Genomic DNA, 25582 nt, shown 5'->3' with positions numbered 1-25582 from the left:
TCTGTTCTATATATATATATATATATATATATATATATATACTTTAAAGAACTAACCATTTATTTATTTTTTTGGCCACGCTGTGCAGCACGCGGGATCTTCCCCGACCGACCAGGGATAGAACCTGTGCCCCCTGCAATGGAAGCGGAGTCTTAACCACTGGACCACCAGGGAAGACCCTGTTCAATATTTTTATCAGTATCTTTTTTTTTTTTTTTTTTTTGCAGTACGCAGGCCTCTCACTGTTGTGGCCTCTCCCGTTGCGGAGCACAGGCTCCGGACGCGCAGGCTCAGCGGCCATGGCTCACGGGCCTAGCCGCTCCGCGGCATGTGGGATCTTCCCAGACGGGGGCACAAACCCGTGTCCCCTGCATCGGCAGGCGGACTCTCAACCACTGCGCCACCAGGGAAACCCCTATCAGTATCTTTGATTAGGACACACAGGGCAGGCTCATTAAATCTGCAGTTGGGGACTTCCTTGGTGGTGCAGTGGCTAAGAATCCGCATGCCAATGCAGGGGACATGGGTTCGAGCCCTGGTCCAGGAAGATCCCACATGCCGCGGAGCAACTAAGCCCGTGCGCCACAACTACTGAGCCTGTGCTCTAGAGCACACGAGCCACAACTACTGAGCCCGCTGGCCTAGAGCCCGTGCTCTGCAACAAGAGAAGCCACCGCAATGAGAAGCCTGCGCACCACAATGAAGAGTAGCCCCCGCTCGCTGCAACTGAAAGAAAGCCTGCACACAGTAACAAAGACCGAACACAGCCAAAAATAAATAATAAATAAATTTTAAAATAATAAATAAATAAAATAAATCTGCAGTTGACCAAAAGTTGAGCTGCAGAGTTAATATATCAGAGTAAGAATTGGGATCCAAAAGAATCTTAAAAAATTAACAATAATGAGGTAAATCTTACATAAAGAAATTTCAAGTTTAAATGTAAAATTCTGTACATTACATCCAAATACCCCCCCAAAAAAGTAAGTACAGGATGAGAAAGACAAAAGGTAAATGCGTTAAAAAAAAGCCTCTAAGATTTTAGTTAACTTAGTACAAATCACCAGGTTCTCAAAAACCCAATGCAGTCTCTAAGTACACTTTAATGAAAATATAATATTCTACAATTTAAAGGTCATTGACCTTTAAAGAGGTACACAGACAAACCTGCGCCATTGAAAGGAAAAAAGACGAGGATAGTAAAGGTACTCTAAATCTCTGTCATATGAAAAACAGTTGAAGGTACTGGCAGAAATGAATTAGAAAGAACATGAGCACTGTCTTCAGACACCACCACTCCTCAGAAAAAAGCGTTTTATTATTAAAAGTCTGAATCAGAAACAATGGGTAGAAGTTAAAGTGGGAGAGATTTCAGCTCAGTGTAAACATCAAGTTTTTAACAATTAAAATGAAATGGGCAAACTTGGGGGTTAAAGTATCCGAAAATTAGAGGCCAAATAACTTGGTAAATAAGTCTTAAAGGTGACTAAGCAGAGGGGCCGCTAAAATGTCTTCCAAGAGTCCTAACGTATATTATACAACAAGGGGAAAAACACCAACCAGCTGATCTGCATTCCGTAACTATCTCCTGTGTGCTCAGCACTGTGAGGGATGTGAAGAAGGAAATGTGGCCTTTACCCAGGTTGGGGAGGTAACGCTAGCATGTTATCAAATATAACCAGGTGTGATCATGACACTGTAGAATTCATGCAGTGTGGTAAGGTCAGAGTAATTGAGCACAGAGGTGTGGAAAAGAAGCAGAATGACCAAAGAAGGTCCATGGAAGTAGTGGATATGATATGAGCACCGAACAATGGAGGATGTGGCCAAGAGGAGAAGAGGGAAGTCCTGAAACCCAGGGGAAGTATACAGACAGGTATGAACATGTACACTTCACGGCCACAAGTGGCCTGCCAGCTGTGGCAGAAGGGATGTGCTGGGAAAGATCAGACAGTTTGAGTGGGGACTCAAGGAGGGCCTTGAAAACGAGACCAAAAATTTCACACCATATGGCAGTAAACAGCAATCTATTCAGTTTTCAATCACTCAAGCAGCAGAATAAGCACAGTACCTAAGATGATGAGTTCAGCAACAGAATGCAAAAAAGTGTGAGAGACTGAAAACAGGGAAATCAGGCAAGAAGTGATAAGGGCCTGGACTGGGAATGCTATCTGAGGTCAGAACAAATGGAGGAAATACTTTCAAAGGTAAAGTCTATTGGACTCAGTCACTGGCTTCATATGGGGAATAACAGATAAAGCAGAGATAAATCAGAAAATGAGTCAAAGTTTTGTGTTTGCATAACTGGAAAACAGCAATGATACTGACATAAAGCTGTAATTGTGAGGGAACAGAGAGAATGTGATTTGGATATGTTTCATGATGACTCTTCAGGGCCCTCTTCAAGACTTAAAACTAAAGATGCTTTTTGTAGAGTTGCCAGCAGAGATAAGACAAATGAGCCACCTCGATAACTACTGGCTAGTTCTGGAAGCATCCCAGGACTCTCTACTTATTCTGAGCTCATATCCAATCCTCACTGCCAATCATATTCTCAATGGAATGTTCCATCCAGCCTAGGATGGAGCAAACTTATTTTTATATAATGCAGAGTCCCAGTGAGAAATGTCCTTCCCCCTTTCTCCATATCCCTTACTCTTCAAGGTACACACATCAAGTCTTAGTTTTTTAATAATGCTTTTAAGTCCACCCCAGCCCACACAGGTCTTCTCTCTGGACTTTTATTATTTCTAGTACTCAATCGCATTTTTCTAATTTTCTAGCTATTAGCCAAACCCCCACAAAGTCAATGAAAGCCCATCATTAGCATAGTGAGCAGGACTGAACTAAAGCAAGTGCGCTTCTAAAACTTTACTGAATGACCTAAGCCCATGAGGAACTGAAATAAACCCAACTTTATTGTGCACACTTTAGTGTGAAGCTTTCAACAGGTCACAGAACTCATAAAAGATCCTGGGATCTTGGTAAGGGCTGATTTACATACAAATCTACAAGCTGTCTTACCTACCACTTTACTAAGAAGACCAAGATGAGCCAACCCAGACTGACTTGACATTCCTCCTTCCTGTTTTTATGTTGTTCTGGGGTCTCATCTACATTTACCCTTTCATAAGTCTCATCTTTCCATCTGTACCAATTCCACCTAATCTTCTCCACCTACCTCTTCCTTTCAGTTGATAAACTGCCTTTCTTCCCTCTTTCTACTCTGCTCACTAACTGGCCAAACACACTATTTCAATTCTCTCTAATACTTTTTCAAGATACCAACCTGTCTCTGTCCCTTCACAACCAAATTGCTTGACATAGGAGTCTTCTCTTGCTGCCTAACCACCCTGCAATCTGACTTATAGCTCAAACTTTATCCATTCTCTAAGAGTCAGGTCCATGTCCTTTTCCTTAGAAATCTTATTTTGATTTCCCCGAATCTGGAAGTATTCATTTCCTCCTTCCAACACCCCAGCATTTTATTTGTACCTCGTCTCTTGGAGCATTTAATCTAACTAGCATTATAGATATTTGTGTTCACATCTTATCTTCCCTACTGGACAAGAAGCTCTTTGAGGGCGATAACTGAATCTGATTTATCTTTACATCCTATTACCAGTTCATAAGAGGAAGTTTATAAATCTCGCTGAATGAACCTATAACATGTAATATAAATGGTATAGCAGAGAATACAAACCACTGAGCTGGCAAGTAGGAGACCTAATGATGTGACCCAGACATACCCTGTCTCTGGACTCAGCCATCAAAATGAGGGGGTGGGTAAGGCTCTCCAAGATCCTTTCCAGCTCTAAAACGATATGACTTGAATTAACTGACAAGCAGCATAGAAAAACAAGGACCCAAACTCTCAGCCCCAAGTTCCTGGTTTCCCTTGGTCCAAAAAACAAGACATTTTCTTTTCCATTTTATTTCTGGAGAAACAGTATCCTAAATGGGGTTGTGTCACTTAATGCTGAACAACTGGGGAGGAGATGAAACAACACAGGATCACATCTAACCCCATCTAACTCTTAGGCACAATCCCTGTGCAGTCACTTTCATACCATGTTAGGGTGGCTTCAGCAGCATCCTTCACCCTCATAGATGCAGGGTTTGGCTCCTTATCTCCTTTGTACTTGACCTCTTGCTCACTGTTCTTGGACTTGCTTCCTGAAATACCCAGTTCCACAATCTCTAGCACTTCCTTAAGACAGTCCTAGAAAAAGGAAAAGCAGATTAGCTTTTGTAATACACCTATCTTATGAAACGACAAGGAAATACATGAAAGTGTCAATATGGATGTGTTTTGGTGGTGGGACTCTAATTTCTCATTTTCTTGAATAGGTATATATTAACTTCAAAATAATTTAATAAAATAAACTTGTCCCCCCCCCCAATTTTTCTTTAAAGAACTAAATTTGAGTGTTAAGAGATTTAGATAATAAGTAATGATAAATTCAATTCAATTTTTTCAGTCACAATTCTTGTAAAATTACCATGGACTGTAAATCGTGAAAGGCTGAGTGAAAGAGATGTAACAGTAATTCAGTTAAACCTAGATAGTGTAAAATATGTTACATTATCCAAAGGGAAGCTCATAGGTTATTGACATTTTAAAGCAATTTCTGGTATGATAACTTTACAAGTCATCATGAAAATGACTAAGAGTTAATCAACAGTATTATTTTTTAAAAACTATATAAAGCTCTCTATAATTTTCCAATAAACCTGGTATCTCTTCTTTTATTTACACTGTGAATTCTTTGTAACTGTCTGCCTTCCCATAAGAAAAGTATTACATGGAACAATGGTAGAGAAAGCAGCCTAGATATCTGTGTCTACTTGAAAAGAAAGAAACGTGTGTGAAATGAAATTTTTAGATACAAGCAACCTTTATGAACAAGCAGTGCTCTAGGTTTGCAGCCTGGCTATCAACTGCCCTTCTTGGTTTGATGACAGGTGACCAAAGTACCTACTGGCCATCTCTTGACAGTTCACAGATAAATTATTCAAAGGCCCATCTCTGAAAAGAACTTCTCTATGGGTTAATTTGCAACCAAATACATTTGACCCTTGAACAACATGGGGGTTAGAGGCGTTGACCCTCAGTTCAGTCGAAAATCCACATGTATAGTCAGCCATATCCATATATGCGGTTCCTCCTTATCCACAGTTCCACATTCACGGGTTCAACCAATCAGGAATCATGTAATAGTGTAGTATTTACTATTTTAAAAATTTGCATATAAGTAGACTCACACAGTTCAACCCCATATTGTTCAAGGGTCAACTGTAATAAGTACGATGACAGTTTTTGAATTATGCTCACTAGGACAAGTGTTTTCCTGAAATATAACAAGTATATTCAGTTTAAAGTATGCAATGTTGTATTTAAATTTAGATATTCTCTTTCAAAAGATATTTTCCCAACATACATTTTTGTTTCTATTTACTGGTTTAAGATCTAGTAGACTAACCTTTTCATCAAGCATATCAGGGTGCTCTGTCAGCCAGACACAGAGACACTGAAAAGCTGCCACTATCATGGAGTGAAGATCCCGGGAGTGAAGAGGAGCTGGCCGACTACACTGGTACACAATGTAGCTGCACACGGAACTGATGGCTCGCTTCCGGTCACCTGAGTCAACCATCACCTTCACCTGAGCGTATTCGTACGGTGAACACAGTTAGCCAGGAACCACTGTACCAATGTCAAATCCTCAACACTGAGGCCCAGCCTTTCTGAGAATATGACACACCACAGGAAGCCTTGCTTTTTAAAGTATTATTTATATAGAAGAACATAACATTTCAGATGTATTAACATATACTACTCTATAAAAATAGAGGGCATTTTTCAAACCCTAAAACAGTATTTCACTTTAGCATACTTTTTCATGCTCTAAAACCTAAACTCCTGGGGTGCAGCTACTCATCACTGCCACAAATCACAATAGCTGGCAATGGAACATGTGCACATTTTTTAAGCCCCCTAACCCAACCCCACAGCAATGCTCTATGGGCTACAAAGTTCTGTTCAGCTGCCCAGAGGTATAATTAACATATAGTAAACTACATATATTTAAAGTGTAAAATTTGATAAATTTTAGCCTAAGTATACACCTGTGAACTATCACAACAATCAAGACGGTGGATATATTCATCACCCCTCAAAATCTCATTCACCCTTGTAATCCTTCCTCTCACTCCTTTTTGCCCCCTCCCTAGGTTACTGCTGATTTGCTGTCACTATAGGTTAACTTGCATTTTCTAGAGTTCTATATAAATAAAATCATAGAGTACTGCACTATTTGGTGGGGGTTGGGGGGAGAGTCTGGCTTCTTTTACTCAGCACAATTATTTATCCACATTTTTGTGTGTATCAGTTGTTCATTCCTTTTTATTGCTGAGTAGTATTCCATTATATGGATTATAGCACAATTAATTTATACGGTCACCTGTTGCATGTGGATTGTTTCCAGCTTCTGAATATTACAAATAAAGCTGCTAAAAACATTCATGTACAAGTCTTTGTACACGTATATGCTCTCTTATTTTCTAGGAGTGGACTGATTGAATCATATGATAGATGCATGTTTAGTTTTTTAAGGACCTGCCAAGCTGTTTTCTAAAATGGTTGCACCATCTAACATTCCCTTCAACAGTATATGAGAGCTCTAATTCTTCTACATCATCACCAAACATTTGGTATGGTCAGTCTTTTAAATTTTAACCATCCTAAAAGGTATGGAGTGGTATCTCACTGTGATTTTAATTGCATTTCACCAATAAGTAATGATAATGAGCATCTTTTCATGTGCTTATTTGCCATCAGTATATCTTCTTTGGTAAAATATCTGTCCAATCTTTTGCCCATTTTAAAACTGGGTTGTTTGTTGTATTATTGAGGGCTTTTGCTGTCACTGTTATACTGTCTTTTTAAAAGACTGTATTAAAGGTCTTTACAAAGCAACATCCAGACTCCAGATGCAGGTGCCAAGAAGACCATGTTATGCAGTGGGGAATGGCTCGAGCATGGCAGGTAGCTCTGGCTTCCTATCCTTCTGTCCCAAGATGGAAATGATGGATAACATCTCATCCTTAGAGTCCACAATGTTCATGTGGTCAGAAAGGGGCTTCTTAGGGCCAGTCTTACCATTTGGATCCCAGGACAAGATGATCTTCACTCTGATGCCCAGCACAACACTGACACACATGGGTATCAATATAGTAGTTAACGGGGTCCACTGTGGATCATCACACCATCCAGAAACTTCATGGATTCAGCCCTCTGTCCTTGGAGTTTCCCTGACATCCATGACCCTGTAAGCCCTTGGCCCCCCTCTCCATGATGAACTGCAGCACCCCACAGCAGGCTCTCTGCAGAGCAAGCCCTCCTAGCAGTTTGTAATGCAGAGATTCTGTCTGGGCAATGGCACACAGACCTTGTGTGGCCACCTTTTCAGCACAAAGCTCTACGTAGCTCTCAGGGAATCCACACTTCTTCTGAACTACATCAGTCAATTCCTGGATTCTTCTCACCAAGAACATTCTGCTCCTGAAGGCCAAGGTAATGATTTCTGTCCTGGTTGGTATAATTCAGACCTCAATTCCAGAGCAGTCATCTTCAGCCAGCCTCTGAGTGAGGAACTCATTCAGTTTAATTCTGAAAAAGCCATCAACAACAAACGTCCTCTTCTTGGAAACTTTCACCACCATATTACTACTGCACACCACCAAAACGAAAGGCTATTACTGAGTTTTGAGCATTCTTTATATGATCTGGATACAGGTCCCTCACCACATACATACTCTGTAAAGATTTTCTCCCAATCTGTGACTTGTCATCTCATTCTCTTAACAGTACTTTTTGAAGAATGGTAGTTTTTAATTTTAATAAAGTCCAATTTAATAGTCTGTTCCTCTATGGTATAATATCTAAGAAATCTCTGTATAACCCAGATCTCTGTACAACCAATAAAGATTTTTCTCCCATTATTTCTTCTAGAAGTTTAGAGTTTTGGTTTTATATTTAGGTCTACAATCCATTTTGAGGTAATTTTTGTACATAGTACAAAGTATGATTCAAAGTTCTTTTTTTTTTTTTGATATATGAATATCTGATTGTTCCAGCACCATTTGTTGAAAAGACTATCCTTTCTCCTTTGAATTATCATGGCACCTTTGTCAAAAATCAGATGTCCATACACGTGTGGATCTATTTCTGGACTCCCTATATACTACGCTGTTGATCTAGCTGTCTAACCCTATACCAATACCAGACTGTTTTGATTACCATAGCTTTATACAGCAAGTCTTGAAATCACGCAGTGTTAGCCCTTTATAGTTCGTTAGGTCCAGAGAGCACTCCATCTAGGACTAATTATTCCTTACCACTGCAAGTGTACTGAAGGTCACAGGCAACAGTACCTTGTTCTCAAAGACAGTGTGGTCCTGCATGTCTCACAAATGGCTATTCTTACCTTCTGCATCAATACTGCTCCTCACAAAACTATGGCCATTTCATCTATCCTTGAGAATCTCTGAGGTAAAGGTAAGCTCTAAGTGGTGGTGACTTGCCTATTTTGTCTCTCATGACTTAGGTAAGTCACAGCCTCTGTTTACCTGTCCCCTCATCTGTAAAATGAGGGCTTAAATTTTATCTCAGACAATATCACCTTATGTGTGTACATCACCTTTGTGTTTACAAAGTGTTCTATATATTTCATTTCATTTCATCCCCACATCACCAGGTGTTATACAAGATATATATATATATATATATATATATATATATATATACACACACACACACATACACAAAAGATAATCCTGCCCATTTTACAGATAAGAAAACATTTAGATGTTAGTGAAGATGTGGAGAAATTGGAACCCTCCTGTATCACTGGTGGAAACGTAAAGTGATTCAGTCGCTGTGGACAACAGTTTGGCAGCTCCTCAAAAAGTTACATATAGAATTACCATATGACCCAGCAATTCCACTCCTAGGTATATACCCAAAACAATTGAAAATTGGTATTCAAATAAAAACATGTATGTCCATGTTCATAGCAGCACTATTCACAATAGCCAAAAGGTAGAAACAGCCCAAATGTGCAACAGAGGAATGGACAAATTGGTACATAAATATATAATGGAATATCATTCAACCACAAAATGGAATGAAGTTGTGACAGACTCTACAACATAAATCAACGTCAAAAACATATTAAGTGAAGGAAGCCATACATAAAAGGTCATAGGTTGTATGATTTAATTTATAAGAAATATCCAAAATAGGTAAATCCATAGAGACAGAATGCAGATTGGTGGTTGTTAGGGATTAGGGGAAACGGAGACCGGGAAACAACCACTTAATGGGTACAGGGTTCTTTTTGGGGTTATAAATGTTTTGAAACTAGACAGAGGTGGTGGTTGCACAACATGGTGAAAGTACTAATAGGCACTGAATTGTTCACTTTAAAAGGATAATTTTATGTTATGTGAATTTCACCTCAATAAAAAAAAAAGAAAATACTTAGAGAAATGCAAATGGACACCCAGCTCTAAGATTCCACAAAACTGAAAAAGACCTATGAAAGAAATTTGAAAATATAGCCAATTTTCACTTATCTCTGATAATGGAAGATGGAAGAATCACAGGTAGTCCCAAATGGCATATTTTAGGATAAGCTTTTCTTTTGTTGCCAAATCTGCATTTGTTCATTGAAGTTAGATGATCTTATAATGGCACAAAATGTTGTTGAAAATTTAAGGGTATTATAAGCAAATACAAAATCAACAGGTATAGATCAACAGGTATTCTATTATTATGTACAAATGAATAGCAAGTATTGAAATGTTTCCAGTAATTTAACAGCAAAAAATATCATTCACACTCTTTGAACCTATTAAACAAAATAGTAAAGATCATTTTGTAAAACCTCACTTGGAGGCTCATTTCTACACACCTTGATATCAAATGCATTGAATATAACCAATACCGCAATATCCCAAGAAGGGGTCAGGAGATACAGAAAAAAGAGCCATAGTCCAAGGCCGCTGGGCTAAAATAAAAGGATTGTCCTTCTCACCTTCGCCAGGCCAGAGAGGAGCTCTAGAGCTGCCAGTGATATGCTCATGTCTTGCCGCCACTGGGAGTTGAGTCTTTGGGTGACGAGATGAATGCTGCGAATCAGGAGCCCAGCAGCTGAATCTGTATTAAGAGCTAGGATATAACCCCAATGCCACATCCCACAGGGAGGGAAAACAACTAAGCATTAGTAACGAGAAGCACAGCATTCCACTAGGCACAGACCACAGCAGCCACAGTGAGTACGATGGGCACCCACACAGCGCTATGCTCCCCGCCCCACTGGCCTGAGCGTCAAGCCTGACTGAACAACAGTGCACAGGGCACACACACTGGACCAGAGCAGCTTCTAGCTCCCAGCTCATGTACTTTCATATAGACATCCACTGGGATTTGAAAGTTTCAATATCATTTTTATAACAATGTAAATCTTAAAACTTCTAAATTAACTCACAGAGTTACATTAAAAAAAAAAAAGCAAAACAATAAAAAGGCTATCAATTATTTCCTTGGAATTTTATAGAGGAAAGAATTCAAATTTTAGAATCTCCTCAGATGCTGGGAATTATCCTAAAGCATCTACTGAAATTATTTTCAGGGTTTAAACCACCAAAAGTTACATGCAATCCCTTTTCAAACAAATTTTAACATTGAATTCTCTAAGACAACTTTAATACTTCTAAAAAAATTAAATAACCAAATTACTGTGTTTTTATTTAGCCTCCAATTCTATATTTAAAAGTAATTACTACTTAGTTAATAATAAATTAGGACAAATTAAATTGAATTTATAAAGGAAGCTTTAGGGACATTATACCTGTCGATCCTATCAGAAAGAGGGCAGTGACAACAAAAAAAGGAATGATCATTAAAGAGAGACATTCATGCGACACTAACACAAATCTGGATTTCTTAGGAAAAATATTTTATGACATTACAAGCAGAACTCACTAACACCAGTTCAAAATACTGAAACAAACAATAACCACTTCAAACATTTATATTAGAACACATAATAATGTGAAAATTTCTTTAGTTTAAAAGTGTCTTAGAAACATGAAAAATAAAACAAATTTTCACCTACACTTAAATCCACAAGCATAATGAGTAAGATAGCAATTTAAATAACTTCTTCATAAATGCAATATTTAAATGTGTTTAATAGCCACATAATGACCTTATGTATCTGACATGTTGAAGGATACTTAAAACAAACTTAAATCACTCAAATATGCCTGGACTCCTGGGCTCATGAACTCTCCAAATGATTAAAAAACTTAAGCTCACATCTAAGGAGCTAGATTTCATTCCAATCTAGCTGGATTAATACTTACAGATTCAATACACCATTAGTATTTATGTGTAAAAACATAAAGGCACCCATAAACTCACAGAACCCATAAAGTAACTGCCCAGGATAAAGGACATTATTGAATAGGATGCTCTAATGGCAAGTGTTTCCTTACTCTTCCTTACATTTTGTGACTGAAGAATCTAACCAGATACAGTAGGGTATATAGCCTTCAAACACAAAGACAGACTCTCTTCTGGGTTGCCATCTAATGCATACACCATCACCCACCCTTACCACACTGCAAAAACTGATATACTGGCCGACTCTGCCATTAGACTCTGAGGCAGAGCGTAAATCCTATTTGACTCTGTACTAGTAGTAGCACCTGGTACAGAATTCAGAAATGTTTCCTAACCACACATTATAATCACTTATAAAATCTAAGAAACCACGCAAAATCTAACTACTAAAAGCTACAGAGCTAAATGTTTTCTTTTTCTTAATGTCTTGGACTAATAGCCTCTCTGTTACACTTAGATACATAAAAGTCATGAACTTAAAATCTGGTTTAAATTTTCTTTGCTTGTTTGTTTTGTATATCTGTGCGTTAAAAGTTACTCTATAAACTTTAGATTTCAAAAAAAACCAAACAAACGTGGATTACCATAATCTCTTAGGAGAGCCTGAGCAGGTCTTTCACTGTCAGGAGTTGTGGGCTCCGTGCTTCCACCACTTGCTGAACTAATACCACTATTCGTGCGACTATGACTCTTCAAGTTATTTTCTCCACCACCCTAGTCAAATAAAAATGAATCAAATATTTGACAGCTAGACCCACAGTTTACAAGTATAGACAGCAGTCAATCACTAAAGCCATGTTGATAAAATGGAATGTACCAGCTGAACAGCATAAACTGATATAGATAAAAATTGACAAAGGATTAAAACTGCTGTGGTGTTTTCACATAAACACCACCTACTGAAGGTATCAAGGGTCTGATGATTAGAGGCGGTGCCCATTCTGGGGTTTTCTTTGCTGCTGTTTAGAAGGGCCAGATCTTTTCCATCTTCACTAGACTTCACTAGCTAATGACTCTGGGTCCTTAAAGAAATACCCTAGTGCCTCCCAAGCAAAACATCAGAACAGGAATATAATCTTAAAAAAACAAAACACAAATAAACAAACAACAACTTTCAAATGTAGTTATATGATAAAACACAAACAATAAAACATGATTAGTACAAAGATTAACTCCTGTATGTATAGGGGCTAACAAAGGTGTCTGTTAAAGACATTCCTCATTTTCTTCCCCTACAAACACAATTCATTTTATCCAGATAAGGTGACTGTTATTAGCCACCTACTGGGACATGAACATAATTTCCTTAATAATAACTTGATCACCCATCCAACATCCACTCATCTCACTCCAGTATACTCTATTAATTCTCCATCCACCCCCTGCTCCACCTCTACTCCAGGTAGAGGGATCACATATCTTGAAGACAGAAGCAGGGGGAATTGGGAGTCTCTGGAAAGTTTTTTTGATTTAGAAGCATTGGTGCTTTGGGGGGATCTTCAAACTTTGGTCTAGAGGGGCCAGAAAGAGCTGATGAGATAGAAAAGAATAAACTAGATGCTGTTTACAGCCAACACTAGATCTACAAGGGATACAAGGAATTATGGAGTAGGGGACTTTTTCTAGATTATTCAAGCCAATTCACCAACACAGCAAAAGAAGTAAGAGCTTTAGGGCTTCCCTAGTGGCACAGTGGTTGAGAGTCCACCTGCCGATGCAGGGAACACAGGTTCGTGCCCCGGTCCGGGAAGATCCCACATGCCGCGGAGCGGCTGGGCCCATGAGCCATGGCCGCTGAGCCTGCGCGTCCGGAGCCTGTGCTCCGCAACGGGAGAGGCTACAACAGTGAGAGGCCCGCGTACAGCAAAAAAAAAAAAAAAAGAAGAGCTTTAAGTAAACACTGTCCAGGAATAAAGACAGTGTTTAGCTGGAATTTCTCTCATGCAGAATCTCTCAGGGACTTGATGAGGCGCTGAAAGGTAAGAAACCTCAAAACAGATATTTTTAAAAGGATCCCTTCTGAATCAGTGAGCTGAATTTACAAACAAATGCCTTTAAAAAACACAAGGACAGACATTTGGGAATATAATTTACATAAAAACAGAAGTTGATATTCTCTGACAAATTACATGTTGTACACTTCTTACCATCTCCATCTGGCAACCAATGGCTTCTAAAAGTGCTGAATCTTGAACAATATTTAACATTGCCCCTGAAACAACAAAAAAATACATTTAACAATGAGATATCATCTCACACCAGTCAGAATGGCCATCATCAAAAAATCTAGAAACAATAAATGCTGGAGAGGGTGTGGAGAAAAGAGAACACTCTTGCACTGCTGGTGGGAATGTGAATTGGTTCAGCCACTACGGAGAACAGTATGGAGGTTCCTTAAAAACCTAAAATAGAACTACCATATGACCCAGCAATCCCACTACTGGGCATATACCCTGAGAAAACCAAAATTCAAAAAGATTCATGTACCAAAATGTTCACTGCAGCTCTATTTACAATAGCCCGGAGATGGAAACAACCTAAGTGCCCATCATCGGATGAATGGATAAAGAAGATGTGGCACATATATACAATGGAATATTACTCAACCATAAAAAGAAACGAAATTGAGCTATTTGTAATGAGGTGGATAGACCTAGAGTCTGTCATACAGAGTGAAGTAAGTCAGAAAGAGAAAGACAAATACCGTATGCTAACACATATATATGGAATTTAAGAAAAAAAAATGTCATGAAGAACCTAGGGGTAAGACAGGAATAAAGACACAGACCTACTGGAGAACGGACTTGAGGATATGGGGAGAAGGGTGAGCTGTGACAGGGCGAGAGAGGCATGGACATATATACACTAACAAACATAAGGTAGATAGCTAGCGGGAAGCAGCCGCATGGCACAGGGATATCGGCTTGGTGCTTTGTGACCACCTGGAGGGGTGGGATAGGAAGGGTGGAAGGGAGGGAGACACAAGAGGGAAGAGATATGGGAACATATGTATATGTATAACTGATTCACTTTGTTATAAAGCAGAAACTAACACACCATTGTAAAGCAATTATACCCCAATAAAGATGTTAAAAAAATACATTTAAATACATGACAAGAATACTAAAATGGCTAAAACATCTCCATTAATACAGAGATAAGAATATTACTTTAGCTGAGTATTCCTGAAAGTTCCATAAAATAACTAATAAATCCACTGGTTGGTCAGAAAAGATCTTTTTTTTTTTTTGCCGTATGCGGGCCTCTCACTGTTGTGGCATCTCCCATTGCGAAGCATAGGCTCCGGATGCACAGGCTCAGCGGCCATGGCTCACAGGCCTAGCCCCTCCGCGGCATGTGGGATCTTCCCGGACAGGGGCACAAACCCGTGTCCCCTGCATCGGCAGGCGGACTCTCAACCACTGCGCCACCAGGGAAGCCCAGAAAAGATATTCTTTAGAAATGACCTAATCTCCTGATCTCTCCCCTAAATTTTAAAATAACATTTTCCTAAAACAAATCTGAAGGTCAAACTTTGCTTTATATAAAAAAATGACCGTTTTCAGGTATTTTTTAATTGGTGTGAAAGACCAGATGTAAACATCTCAATTTCGAGGGTAATATAAACTAAGAAAAATATTATGTAATACTTTCAAAACCAGATTCTGATCTTTCCTTTTTCTTTTTTTAATAAATTTATTTATTTTTTAAATTTATTTTTGGCTGCACTGGGTCTTTGTTGCTACGCACGGGCTTTCTCTAGTTGCAGTGAGTGGACGCTACTCTTCCTTGCAGTGCGTGGGCTTCTCATTGCGGTGGCTTCTCTTGTGGCAGAGCATAGGCTCTAGGCATGCAGGCTTCAGTAGTTGTAGCACACGGCCTCAGTAGTTGTGGCGCACAGGCTCAGTAGTTATGGCGCACGGGCTTAGTTGCTCCGTGGCATGTGGAATCTTCCCGGATCAGGGCTTGAACCCATGTCCCCTGCATTGGCAGGCAGATTCTTAACCACTGCGCCACCAGGGAAGCCCTGATCTTTTCAATATAAAATAACAAAATAAAAATCACAGCTATATCTTTCTGACCAACTGCTTTTTACGAATGGTTTAGGGCTCGCCCATGGCTGCATATTCTGAAGGCAAGCTGCATGTATTTATTACCAAGGAACTCATAGCCCTAGAAAGACTAGGACAGAAACAAGATAGTGAGCCTAGCACACTGCTTCTCATCCCAGTGCGGGAGTGCTCTTGTGCACTATGGATAAAGAGAGGACAGACACAGCTTTGCCAATCTATGGCAAGACCAACAATTGATTCTTCCTTGGAACACACATAGGGAGCCTCTTCAGAACAAGGATAAAGCAGAATTAAATACTCTATCAACTGTAGAAATTATCTGATTTCAAGTGATGTTATTTGAATAACCTAAAGAAGTACAATTTGGAGGCTCTCTCATATCAAGATTTAACCTCTGTTCCTTCAACTCCTTTCCAAAATGAAAGGATTTACTCTTCCCTGTTTATTCCCCTCTCTTGTTGCATAACATACTATATTTCCTGAGTACCCACTCCAACCACTACTGCCACCACCAATTCTCTGGCCTTGTCATTTCCTCTCCTGGAATGAAATCCTAACCTCACTGGCCCCTATTCAAATCCTGCCCTACAAGATCCAATTTAACTTCCACTTCCCTCTATGAAGTTTCCTTGCTCTTCTGGTTTCTTCTTTCTCAACCCTGAAGACACTCAACATGACATGCAATCAGCACTGCCTTCTGCTGTTATCTGAGTACTCTGTGAAGGTGTTCCAACCTCTGCAATGAAACTTGCTCAAGGATAAAAGCCATGCCATTCTCTTCTTTCTCCTTGGAGTACCTGCACATAGGACTATGCCCTTGGCTTTGATAAAAAACCAGAAGTACAGTAAGAGACAGCTGCAATAACCAAGCTGAGAGGTGATAAGTGTTTAAAATATGTAAGTGGCAATAATAATAAGGAGCCATTTAAGACAGAGAGTCAGTATGATTAGAAAACCAACAGGAAACAATAAGGAAAAAGGGAGGAGGCACAGCAACAGCTACTCTTCAGTCTCCTCCTGGCATGTTCAAACATGGCTTCCAGAATTACACCCAACTCCAAATATTTTCACATGTACATAACAGGCAGGAGGAAGAGGCAGAGGCAGAAGTAATGAGGACAGAAAGGAAAGAGAAGAGAAGAAGGGGAGGAAAGGGGAGAGAAGGAGAGAGAAAGGGCAAGAGGGAAAGAGAAAAATAAAGAACACAAATAAAACTAAGCCAACATCACCTACCAAGACAACTAGGATGCTTTCCTTCCCTCATCTCACCCCTTCAAAATTTTTCACATATAAAAACAAACAAATTCTGCCTCTGATTCAGAATAAGTAGGGCTATATTATGCTTAGATTCCCATCCCTGACCCCTGCCTCCTCAACATGCCTGAGGTCAACATACCACCTGGGTTTTCACTTACAAAAAAACATGTGAACACAAACCTAGTATCATTTGAGTGTTGTTGGGGTCCGTTTCCGTTTGCAAGGCACCTATTAGTATATTCACAAGTCTCAGCTTCAGTGACAAAAAAGTTATTGGTTTATCATAAGAAGAGCTGTCATCATTACTAAATTTTCCTTCCAGGACCACCTACGGAAGAAACAAATAACATTTAACATCGTCTGCTGTGGTACACTACGCCCATGTAGGAACTGCTACAGTGGACACATAGATCAGTCTAACAAGCAAGGCTTTCAGTCTGACTAATATTAGCCACTGTGCTAAGTGTGTCACTAACTCACACAACATATGAGATCAGACATCACCAGCCCATCACTGCTTGAAATGGTAGGCCAAGGGCATGCTGGCTCACTGACAGAAGAAATACCTCAACAAATCAACTTTGTTGATTCACCTGAAATAATCTGAAAAATTTTTTAAAAGCTCCTGTTCCATTTTAAAAAATACAACTTGGCTTGAATTAACACACAAAAGAGAATACAGAATATAAAAAACTTTAATAAAACTTTACCTCCGATTTGACTGTGCCAAAGTGATGTGGGAGGGGCAACAAAGAAAGCAGGATATTAATGGAAGATCTTCTCAATTCTGTTGGATTTACATAGCTTTTGAATTTTGAGAGTTCTCTGCCAAAAAAAAAAAAAAGATAGCTATTAGTATTTCTGAACTAAAGTATGTTTTTAGCTTTGCCAAATATACATTATGCCAATTTTTTACAATACACATACTGGGTTTGGTTTTATAAAGAATGCAGTAACTACTTTCCACTGAGTTCATATTCTGCAATTTGTGTATGTGTGAGAAAGAATCTCTATGTTAAACTGTTATGGAATTAAACTAGAATCTGATTGACTGATTGATTGATTTTAAATGTAAGGCCTACTCCACAAAAGACCTCTGGGCTGGGGCTATTCTTACCCCTCTAGACCAGACCAAGAAGGACTCAACACACCCGTGGACAAAGAGAACTGAAAGAGTTCAGGGACGAGGTAGGCCTGGATGTTCTACACTCATTTAATATGGCCTGAATCCCCCTGGGCTATGAAGACAACTGGACAGGATAAATTGGGCAACTGGGGAGGAAGCACCAAAACAGACCAGGCCAAAACCAACAACTGACATACTAGTACAGAATGAAAGCTTACCTGTCAGGCAAAATGGTTTCAAGAGCTGAAATAAAGTAAGGAACCACAACATCAATCCCTTTCAAGTCACAGCAGAACAAAGGAGGGGAGTTTAGAATAACGCTGGCCAAGACAGGATGGCACACATAATCATTTATCTGCAAACCTTGAATTAAAAGCATGTAAAATCTAGGAAAGCAAGAAAAAAATTTTAAACAAACTGCTGATCAACTGTTTTCATAATTATTAATATTTTCTACACAGTCATCTTAAAGTCTATTTCCAATCTTCACTACTTCTATCCTTTAAAAGGTATTACTAGAGTTAGAACAATTCAGAATCAAGTACACTAAGAACCAAGTTATATTTCCTAATCAAAAGGAAAAAAAGATTCATGTCTATTACACTTTCTTGAGGTTTTAAGCCTTGCAACTCAGTTACAGGTGCCTGCAAATGAAGTAACTATTGATAAAAACAAAAGGCTGCAGTAATTATCAATAAACTGGAGGAATTACTGAAATGATTTCCATGTCAGTAAAATTTTGTAGCATTTCACAATTCCTGAAAAAAAGTGTGTTGTGTCCCTTTCCCCCTCCCCCATTATTTTTGGGGGCACAATGAAAGAAAGAAACCTCATTCGACCCTGTACTCACCACGATATGAAGGTCACTCTGAATAAGAATCCTTTTAGGAATGTACTTGAACATAACTTACTTTCAACATCCTCCCCTAACCCCCAATGAACTAAGCATTCAATCTTCCATCATTCAAGAGCAACTATCCTAGTATACTCTTCTGCTACTGTAAGGTACCTTTCTCCACAAACCTCCTCAGAAACAACTTCCTCACCTCCTGGTCACTGCTCAACCCACTTCAATCCATCTTCTCTTTCTAGAAATCAACTAAAACCATGTTATAGCAAATAACCAATGGTCTCTCAATTGCTAAATCCAAAAGACATGTCTAAGTCTTAACTTTGCCTTTTTAAAGCATTCAACCCTTTGATTACTCCCTTCCGCTCTTAATTCTTCTCTGACTTCTATGGCTAGTTCCTTTAACAGATCTTATTCCACGTGCCTCCTAACACTGGGGGTTCCTCAAGCTGCCAACCTCAGTTCTCTAAGCTATCTCTTCTACTAGCCTGGTTTTAAACACTACTTAAGCCACCAAACATAATCAAATCAGTCTCTAGCTCCAGATCTACTAGCCAAAAGCATACTGCAGACCTGAGGGCAGGACATGTCTACTGATTACTCTAGTACTCCCTGTGCACAGCGACTGGCACAAAGTAGGAACTTAATAAATATTTGTTGATTAACAGCCCGCAGGCACCTCAAATTCAACAGGTTCCACACTAACCCCATCCTTGGCCCCCGTCACAAATCCGCTCTTCAGTCACACTACCACCCATCTAATCTTATGGGCCAGATGGAAGGCTCGTGTTCACAGCCTTCTCCCTTACTGCTATTGATACCGTTTTGGAGTATCGTCCCAACCCATCGGCTCCCTCCTAAGAAATGTGCCCCCACCACATGGGGTGCCAGTATCCAATGTGACCCACCTTCACAGCTGTAGCTGATTAGACCAGAGGTAGACACCTGATTAATCAGATCCTCTTTCTCAGGAATCTGAAATTAGGATTCAGAATGCTAATTGGCCCTGCTGGTCACCCAGACGAAGGTCACGGAAATTTGAACTTAGAAGCATACTACAATATAAGAACATGATCTGCAGGTAAGAGAAGAATGAAGCAGTTCTGGGAGACCATGACGACAGAGAAACAAAAAGGAGGAAAGTTGTTTTGGTCCCTGAACACTTTCTAGCTCTTGGTTTCTGCCCTTTGTGAGACCCTGCTGCATGTCCTGACCTTAGAAGGTATTCAATAGTGTGAGTTTCTCATTAACTCATTCCCCTTTTGCTTAAGTCACATTGAAAGAGTTTTCTGTTACTTAAAGTCAAGTGCCTATTAAGATGCTGCTTACTTCCCTGCCTGTACCATTCTGTTTCATATCTGTATTCTTCTACACTTTTTCCTTCTGAGTCAGTTTAATCCTCTCTCCTGAGAACCTAGTATGTACAGACACCTGAATGTTCTTATTAATATTAGTATCACTTCAGGAGTTGTGTGAATGATCAGCTGAGGAGGGCAAAAGACAGTCAAGAAAAATAGCAGGCCATTACAAGTTAATTTAGCAAAAAAGTGACAAGGCCTGAAGTGTCATGGTGGGGACAAGAGTGGAGAGATTAGAAAGAGGGTTAAGTAGCAGAAAGGCAAGAGTCGGTTGACCATCTAAAGATACAGAGGGAGAGAAGAGAAGCCTAAAATGACTCCTAGTTTCTGGCATAAGCAACTGAATGGATGGCAGAGCCATTCAAAAAGACTGGCTGAAGTCATAAATTTGGATAGGATGACCCTACCCAACTTGCTAACATAGTCTAAATACTAGTCATCTTTTATAAGTCCAGCACAATCATCCAATCCTCTGTAACTCTTTCCTGAACCCCCAGGGCAAGTGTATGCTTCTGCTTCCTCTGAATGCCTATAGCACTTTTTCTGTGTCTCTCTCTTACCAGCTTCCTATTGCTATTGGATTGGTGTTACTTATGTACATGGCTTTGCTCACTTGAGAAAATAAGCTCCTTAGAGGCAGGATTGACAGCTAACATTTCTGGACCATCTATACTGTCTAGTACTGTGATAAAAATGTATTAAAAATTTAGTGTGGCCCTTCAAATCTCTCTGTAATTAACAAACGTCGTGTAAGATGGAATTAACAATACTTCTAAAATAAAAAGGGTGTTAGGGGTCCTCACCAAATCTGGTAAGGTAGGTAAAAAGGAAGAATTCAAGCAAAAAATTTCAGTTACTTACATACATTTGCAGGTATTTCAAACCAACATTTACTTATCAATTCAACCTACTAAGCCATGCTATAATAGTTTCACTATCACAACTATATAAATGGAAAAATAAACAAAAAAAATTCTAAGACCTGGATAAATAAGCTGGCAGAATCTCTTCTCCAGTCTTCTTGCTACAAAAAATCCTACACAGTGTCCCACAAGCCTCAGCTCTTCCTGCTTCATAGTTATCAGGAAATTCACTTGCATCAAACATAGGATTGGAAACCATGGTGTCTGTGGACATTTGTGACCCTTTCCGTCGAAACTCCATGCTAGCTTGTGTTGTAATGGCTGGGGAGAAAAAAGGAGGGTTTTATTATATTTGTTGATACGCAAATAGGCTCATGGGACCCTGGACACAAAGATCAAATATTGGTGTCATTAAATTGCTACTTGAATAGAATCCAATAATGCTTTTGTTTAGCAATTATGTCTTAATTTTTTTTTTAAAGGGCTCTCTGAAATCTTCTTTGAAAAGGGGTAACAATTTACAGTGGTACTGTCAGTTTAACAGATTCTACAAGATGCATTTTTCAACTGAATTTCTGATTAGCAGAGTACATTTGTATATATCTGTATTCACATACATACAGATATATAACACAGAATTTGGCTTTTCTATTATTTATTCTGTTTTTTTTCTCTCCCTAAAAAATGATGCTTAAACATTAAGAAAAATAGGTACTGCAAATTTACACATTACCCCAGACAGACATCATAATTGAATGGGTAATCCCATGCCAGGTTGTATACTTTAGGGAGAGGGCAAGGTAAGGATAAGAAATGGGTAGGAAGAGAGAGCATTCCCACCACCCAACCAACTCCAAAACACACACCGAAGAATCGCCCAACCAAGCAAAATGAGAATGAATTTTAACAACCACAGACAGCAGCTAACTTTAGGTTGATAAATCAGAAAACTGGATTGGTAAGAAAGATTATCATGGTCATTCGCTGTCACTGAAACAGAAGCCCTTCGAAAGTTGCTTTTATTTTTAGCAAAAGATTTCACAGTGTATTGAAAATCACTCTGAAATCTTTTATCACTCTACATGAAATGTTTAAATTATTTGTAATAACAGATTTAACAGAATGCAGAGTCAAGCATAAATCTTTATGCAACTTCCCATGAGCCATTTTTAGTCCTGAATAAGCTATCCAGCAATAATACATTTGAAAAACACTACATGCAGAATGCATACAAATCAAACACTAAATCTGTATAAAAATACGCTTAAAGCTTTAAATTAAAAAAAAAAAAAAAGCCAAAACACAGTTAGTGCAAAATCCTGGAATTCATGACATGACCAGACTAGTGTACGAAAATAATGGGACTGATTCAGGCAGATTAATTTGCTTTTGCCAACAATCTTCCCCATTCAAAACACAGAAGTATTTTTCTTCCCAAGTGCAAAAACTACAAGAGACAATGACAATCAAAATTTTTAATGGAATTATGAAAAAAATAAAAACATGACTGCAATTAAGGAGAAGCTTCTGGTTCCTACTTACAAGATTTATAAGAAAGAAGAATTTGGATAAAAGATGCTGCAAGATAATAGAAATAAATGGAAACAAATCAAAGGACAGTAGTAATTATAAAATACTTTAAAGATGGTGAAATTTTACAATAAGTTAAGAAGCTTTTTTGCTTTTTAAAAGTTAGATTAAAAGCTTTATGATACCACAAGCTAGTTCAAAAACAGGAAATTGTGCATTCAGATCCAAAATTATGATTTTTGTATCATGCAAAACAATGAACGAAGAAAATTACACAACTACAAAAAATTGAGGTTTTGAACTGCCCATAACGTGCATTAAAATTTTAGTTCATTAACCCTTCCCAGCTCAATGTTACAATTACAAAGCACAGTGTACTGTCATGTAACTCTAAAGCTAACCAGTTCACAGAAGCAAACATTTTTAGAGGTGAACTACATGGCAGAATTCCTTGATGGCAGCCAGTACTTAGAGAACAGACTAACAGAGTCGGTATTCTCAACCTTCCCACCACCCGCAAGACCTCAAGAGTAGCACCCAACAGCACTTTAACCCATTCAGCTATCTGGACACCTCCTGTCTCCTGGGTAATACAACAGCCTTTCTCATCTCTGAACACAAGGTGGGGGAAGAAGAGCTTCTATCCTTTTCCCACCAAAGAAAATGGTAAGAGTTAAAAGTAGGAATTTGTAGCCCACACATGATTTGAATTCTAGTTTCTATCTTTTGGCACAAGAGGGTGAGAAAAGCTGTTAAAAACTCCCTAGAGAGTGGGAAGATCTATAAATTCCCTTTAAGCAAGCCCACCAAGGAAGCAGCAGGTTGAACCACTCTGGATTCAGGGATTTTAGTGTCAACAGCTTGATACCCAAAAGTTACACTGTAAAGAATTGTATCTTAATAAAAATAAAAAATAAAAATATGCCTAACTCAATCTAGAATATACAATACAAATTAACAAATATAAACATGGGTCATAAAACTCAAAATATAAGGCGCATGAACTTTAGAAAACATAAGCCAAAATGTTTTTTAAATGTTTTCATTTAGTCATCAAATAAGTACATTTATTTATCCATAAGTCAAACTTGCAAATAAAATATGGAAATGGTAGAATATAAAGTGTCTGGATTTGAACAAAATAAACAAAGGAATCCCTAAACTCAATCATGCAATCTCAAATTATATTCCTGAAAATGCCTTTATATGCACTACTTTTCTAAATTATTTAAAGATTTGTAAGAACAACCAAAACAATTTACATGTATATAATGCTAACAGTCATAGACCCTTAGTTCCGAGATGATACATAATAACAAAGAATGCATTTCTGAGAGAAAGCAGAGACCCTTATGACCATTTTATTAGTTTTATCCTTGAAATTAACACTCTCCCTAGAGATGCATAATCTAAAGCAATTAGGCATCCTTTTATCTCAAGTTATTTCCAACCCCAGTGGAAAAGTGCTTCTCTTACCAACCAACCAATATTAATTATATTATTACATAAAGCACAATTAATTCATAAAGCATAGTGCCTGGCACAGAGTAAATGCAGCTCAGTAAGTGCTAGCCATTATTATTGCTCAGCTCTATAAAACAGTCATAAATATTCAGTATATTCTGCAGTACCTCAGCCTTCCATCCTGCACCCTATGCCACTACTTCCATGTGTAATGGTAAGATGACAAAAATAAATCATATTTAGATAGAATTTCATTTCTGTAATAAAATCTAAATAAAGATATCAGGGTTGAGTTATTAATTCTTCACCAGTCTTACTTACAGAGAAAATATATTTTTCAAAGTGTGCCCTTGAAATAAAGTTCTCTAGACTAAAACCTAAAAGGTTAGAGTCTTCTGTGAAGCAGAAATTTTCTGATATTTATATGTAGTAATGAGTGAATGGCTGTCAAAATCTAAGAAAACACTTCTTATGAATAAATTTCTGGTCAATTACGTTTAATTCTTTATATCAATATTATTATCCTGGCTGACATGAAGGGAACTTCCAGGTCACCTAGGAATCTGGTTTAACAAAACGTGGCTAACCTGAAGTATTAGACAAAAGCCAAACCTCACAGAACGAACATAAAAAGGACAAGTAGGGAAACTTTCAAAATTACTTCAGCTGGAAGGGGTTAAGCACAAGACACTGCTTGGTCAGAGACAGAGAGCTTTTTAAGATACATATTAATCTTGCAGGTAGGAAAGATTAAAAAGAAAAAAAAGAAAAGAAAAAAATGACAACGTATTTCTTGAGCAATATTTACCAGTCATGCTGCTGTCTCTGTTTATCCCATTATGAAGTTTACAGTGAACAAATGCTGCATCAAATAACCATGATCCAAAGAGATTCAAGATGCTGTTAACCTTTGGTCTCTGTGGGGCAGGCAGCGGCCGGGGTTCTGAACTAGTCTGATTTGGACTTGACAGAGGAGAGGTGGAGGATGTCTGGTGCTGAACTTTTGAGGCGTGAGCAGTACTAACCTATTAGAAGAACACAAGAATATAGCCACACTCATGAAAAGTTTAAGAAAACAGCAGGATTTTTTAAAAGGAAGGCAGATTAAAAAGCCCATTTTATACAGTATAACAATGGTCATGAAAACGTACTGTGCTTGTCTTCATGGTGGCCTTGTTCACAGTAACAGCCCGGTGCCTCCGGTTATGTGGTGGGGTGGTATTGACAGCAGTGCTTTGAGGCATACTCAATCTATTCACGGGTGTTGGAGGAGCACTGTCTGATCGGGGTCTAGAAATGCCTTTAAAGAAAGACAAATGGAGTTATTCTTCATAGTTCAAAATATGTGGTCAGTAAATCTTCCTCAAGCAACACCAGTGAAGGCTCACAACAGACTACAGCAGAGACTGCTAGCTGCCTCCCAGTATCAATTTGTCCTTTCTTCCTGAGTTACAAAACACAAATTTTAGCTAGACATGGCTACGCAGAATAAACAACTGCCTTTTGAAGGCTCCCTTACAGCCAGATGTGGCCATGTTCTGACCACAGAGAAGTGGGCAATTATTGGGTGGGTCTTCCCCAAGAAATC

At 38.7% G+C, this 25582-nt stretch overlaps 1 protein-coding gene across 2 annotated transcripts in view; it reads right to left on the bottom strand.

Moving 5' to 3' along the window:
• The window catches only part of RALGAPB (Ral GTPase activating protein non-catalytic subunit beta), a 100230-nt gene that overhangs the window by 29848 nt on the left and 44800 nt on the right, over window positions 1-25582 (bottom strand). Inside the window, exons 8-19 of one of the 2 annotated variants that reach the window (XM_082669789.1) lie at window positions 25146-25294; window positions 24803-25019; window positions 22543-22578; window positions 21120-21321; window positions 18148-18315; window positions 17514-17628; window positions 16984-17131; window positions 13621-13685; window positions 12058-12187; window positions 10101-10222; window positions 5484-5666; window positions 4071-4222 (exon numbers count right to left, since the gene is read on the bottom strand). In XM_082669789.1, coding sequence (XP_082525915.1) covers window positions 4071-4222; window positions 5484-5666; window positions 10101-10222; window positions 12058-12187; window positions 13621-13685; window positions 16984-17131; window positions 17514-17628; window positions 18148-18315; window positions 21120-21321; window positions 22543-22578; window positions 24803-25019; window positions 25146-25294 — 1687 coding nt within the window. The remainder of the gene's footprint in view (window positions 1-4070; window positions 4223-5483; window positions 5667-10100; window positions 10223-12057; window positions 12188-13620; window positions 13686-16983; window positions 17132-17513; window positions 17629-18147; window positions 18316-21119; window positions 21322-22542; window positions 22579-24802; window positions 25020-25145; window positions 25295-25582) is intronic. The other variant, XM_082669790.1, reaches the window with a different exon arrangement.

The sequence above is a fragment of the Grampus griseus genome, assembly GCF_964374135.1.
Source record: "Grampus griseus genome assembly, chromosome: 14".
Lineage (NCBI taxonomy): Eukaryota > Metazoa > Chordata > Mammalia > Artiodactyla > Delphinidae > Grampus > Grampus griseus.
The sequence above is the reverse complement of the archived record's forward strand: the minus strand, read 5'-3'. Positions and strand labels throughout refer to the sequence as shown.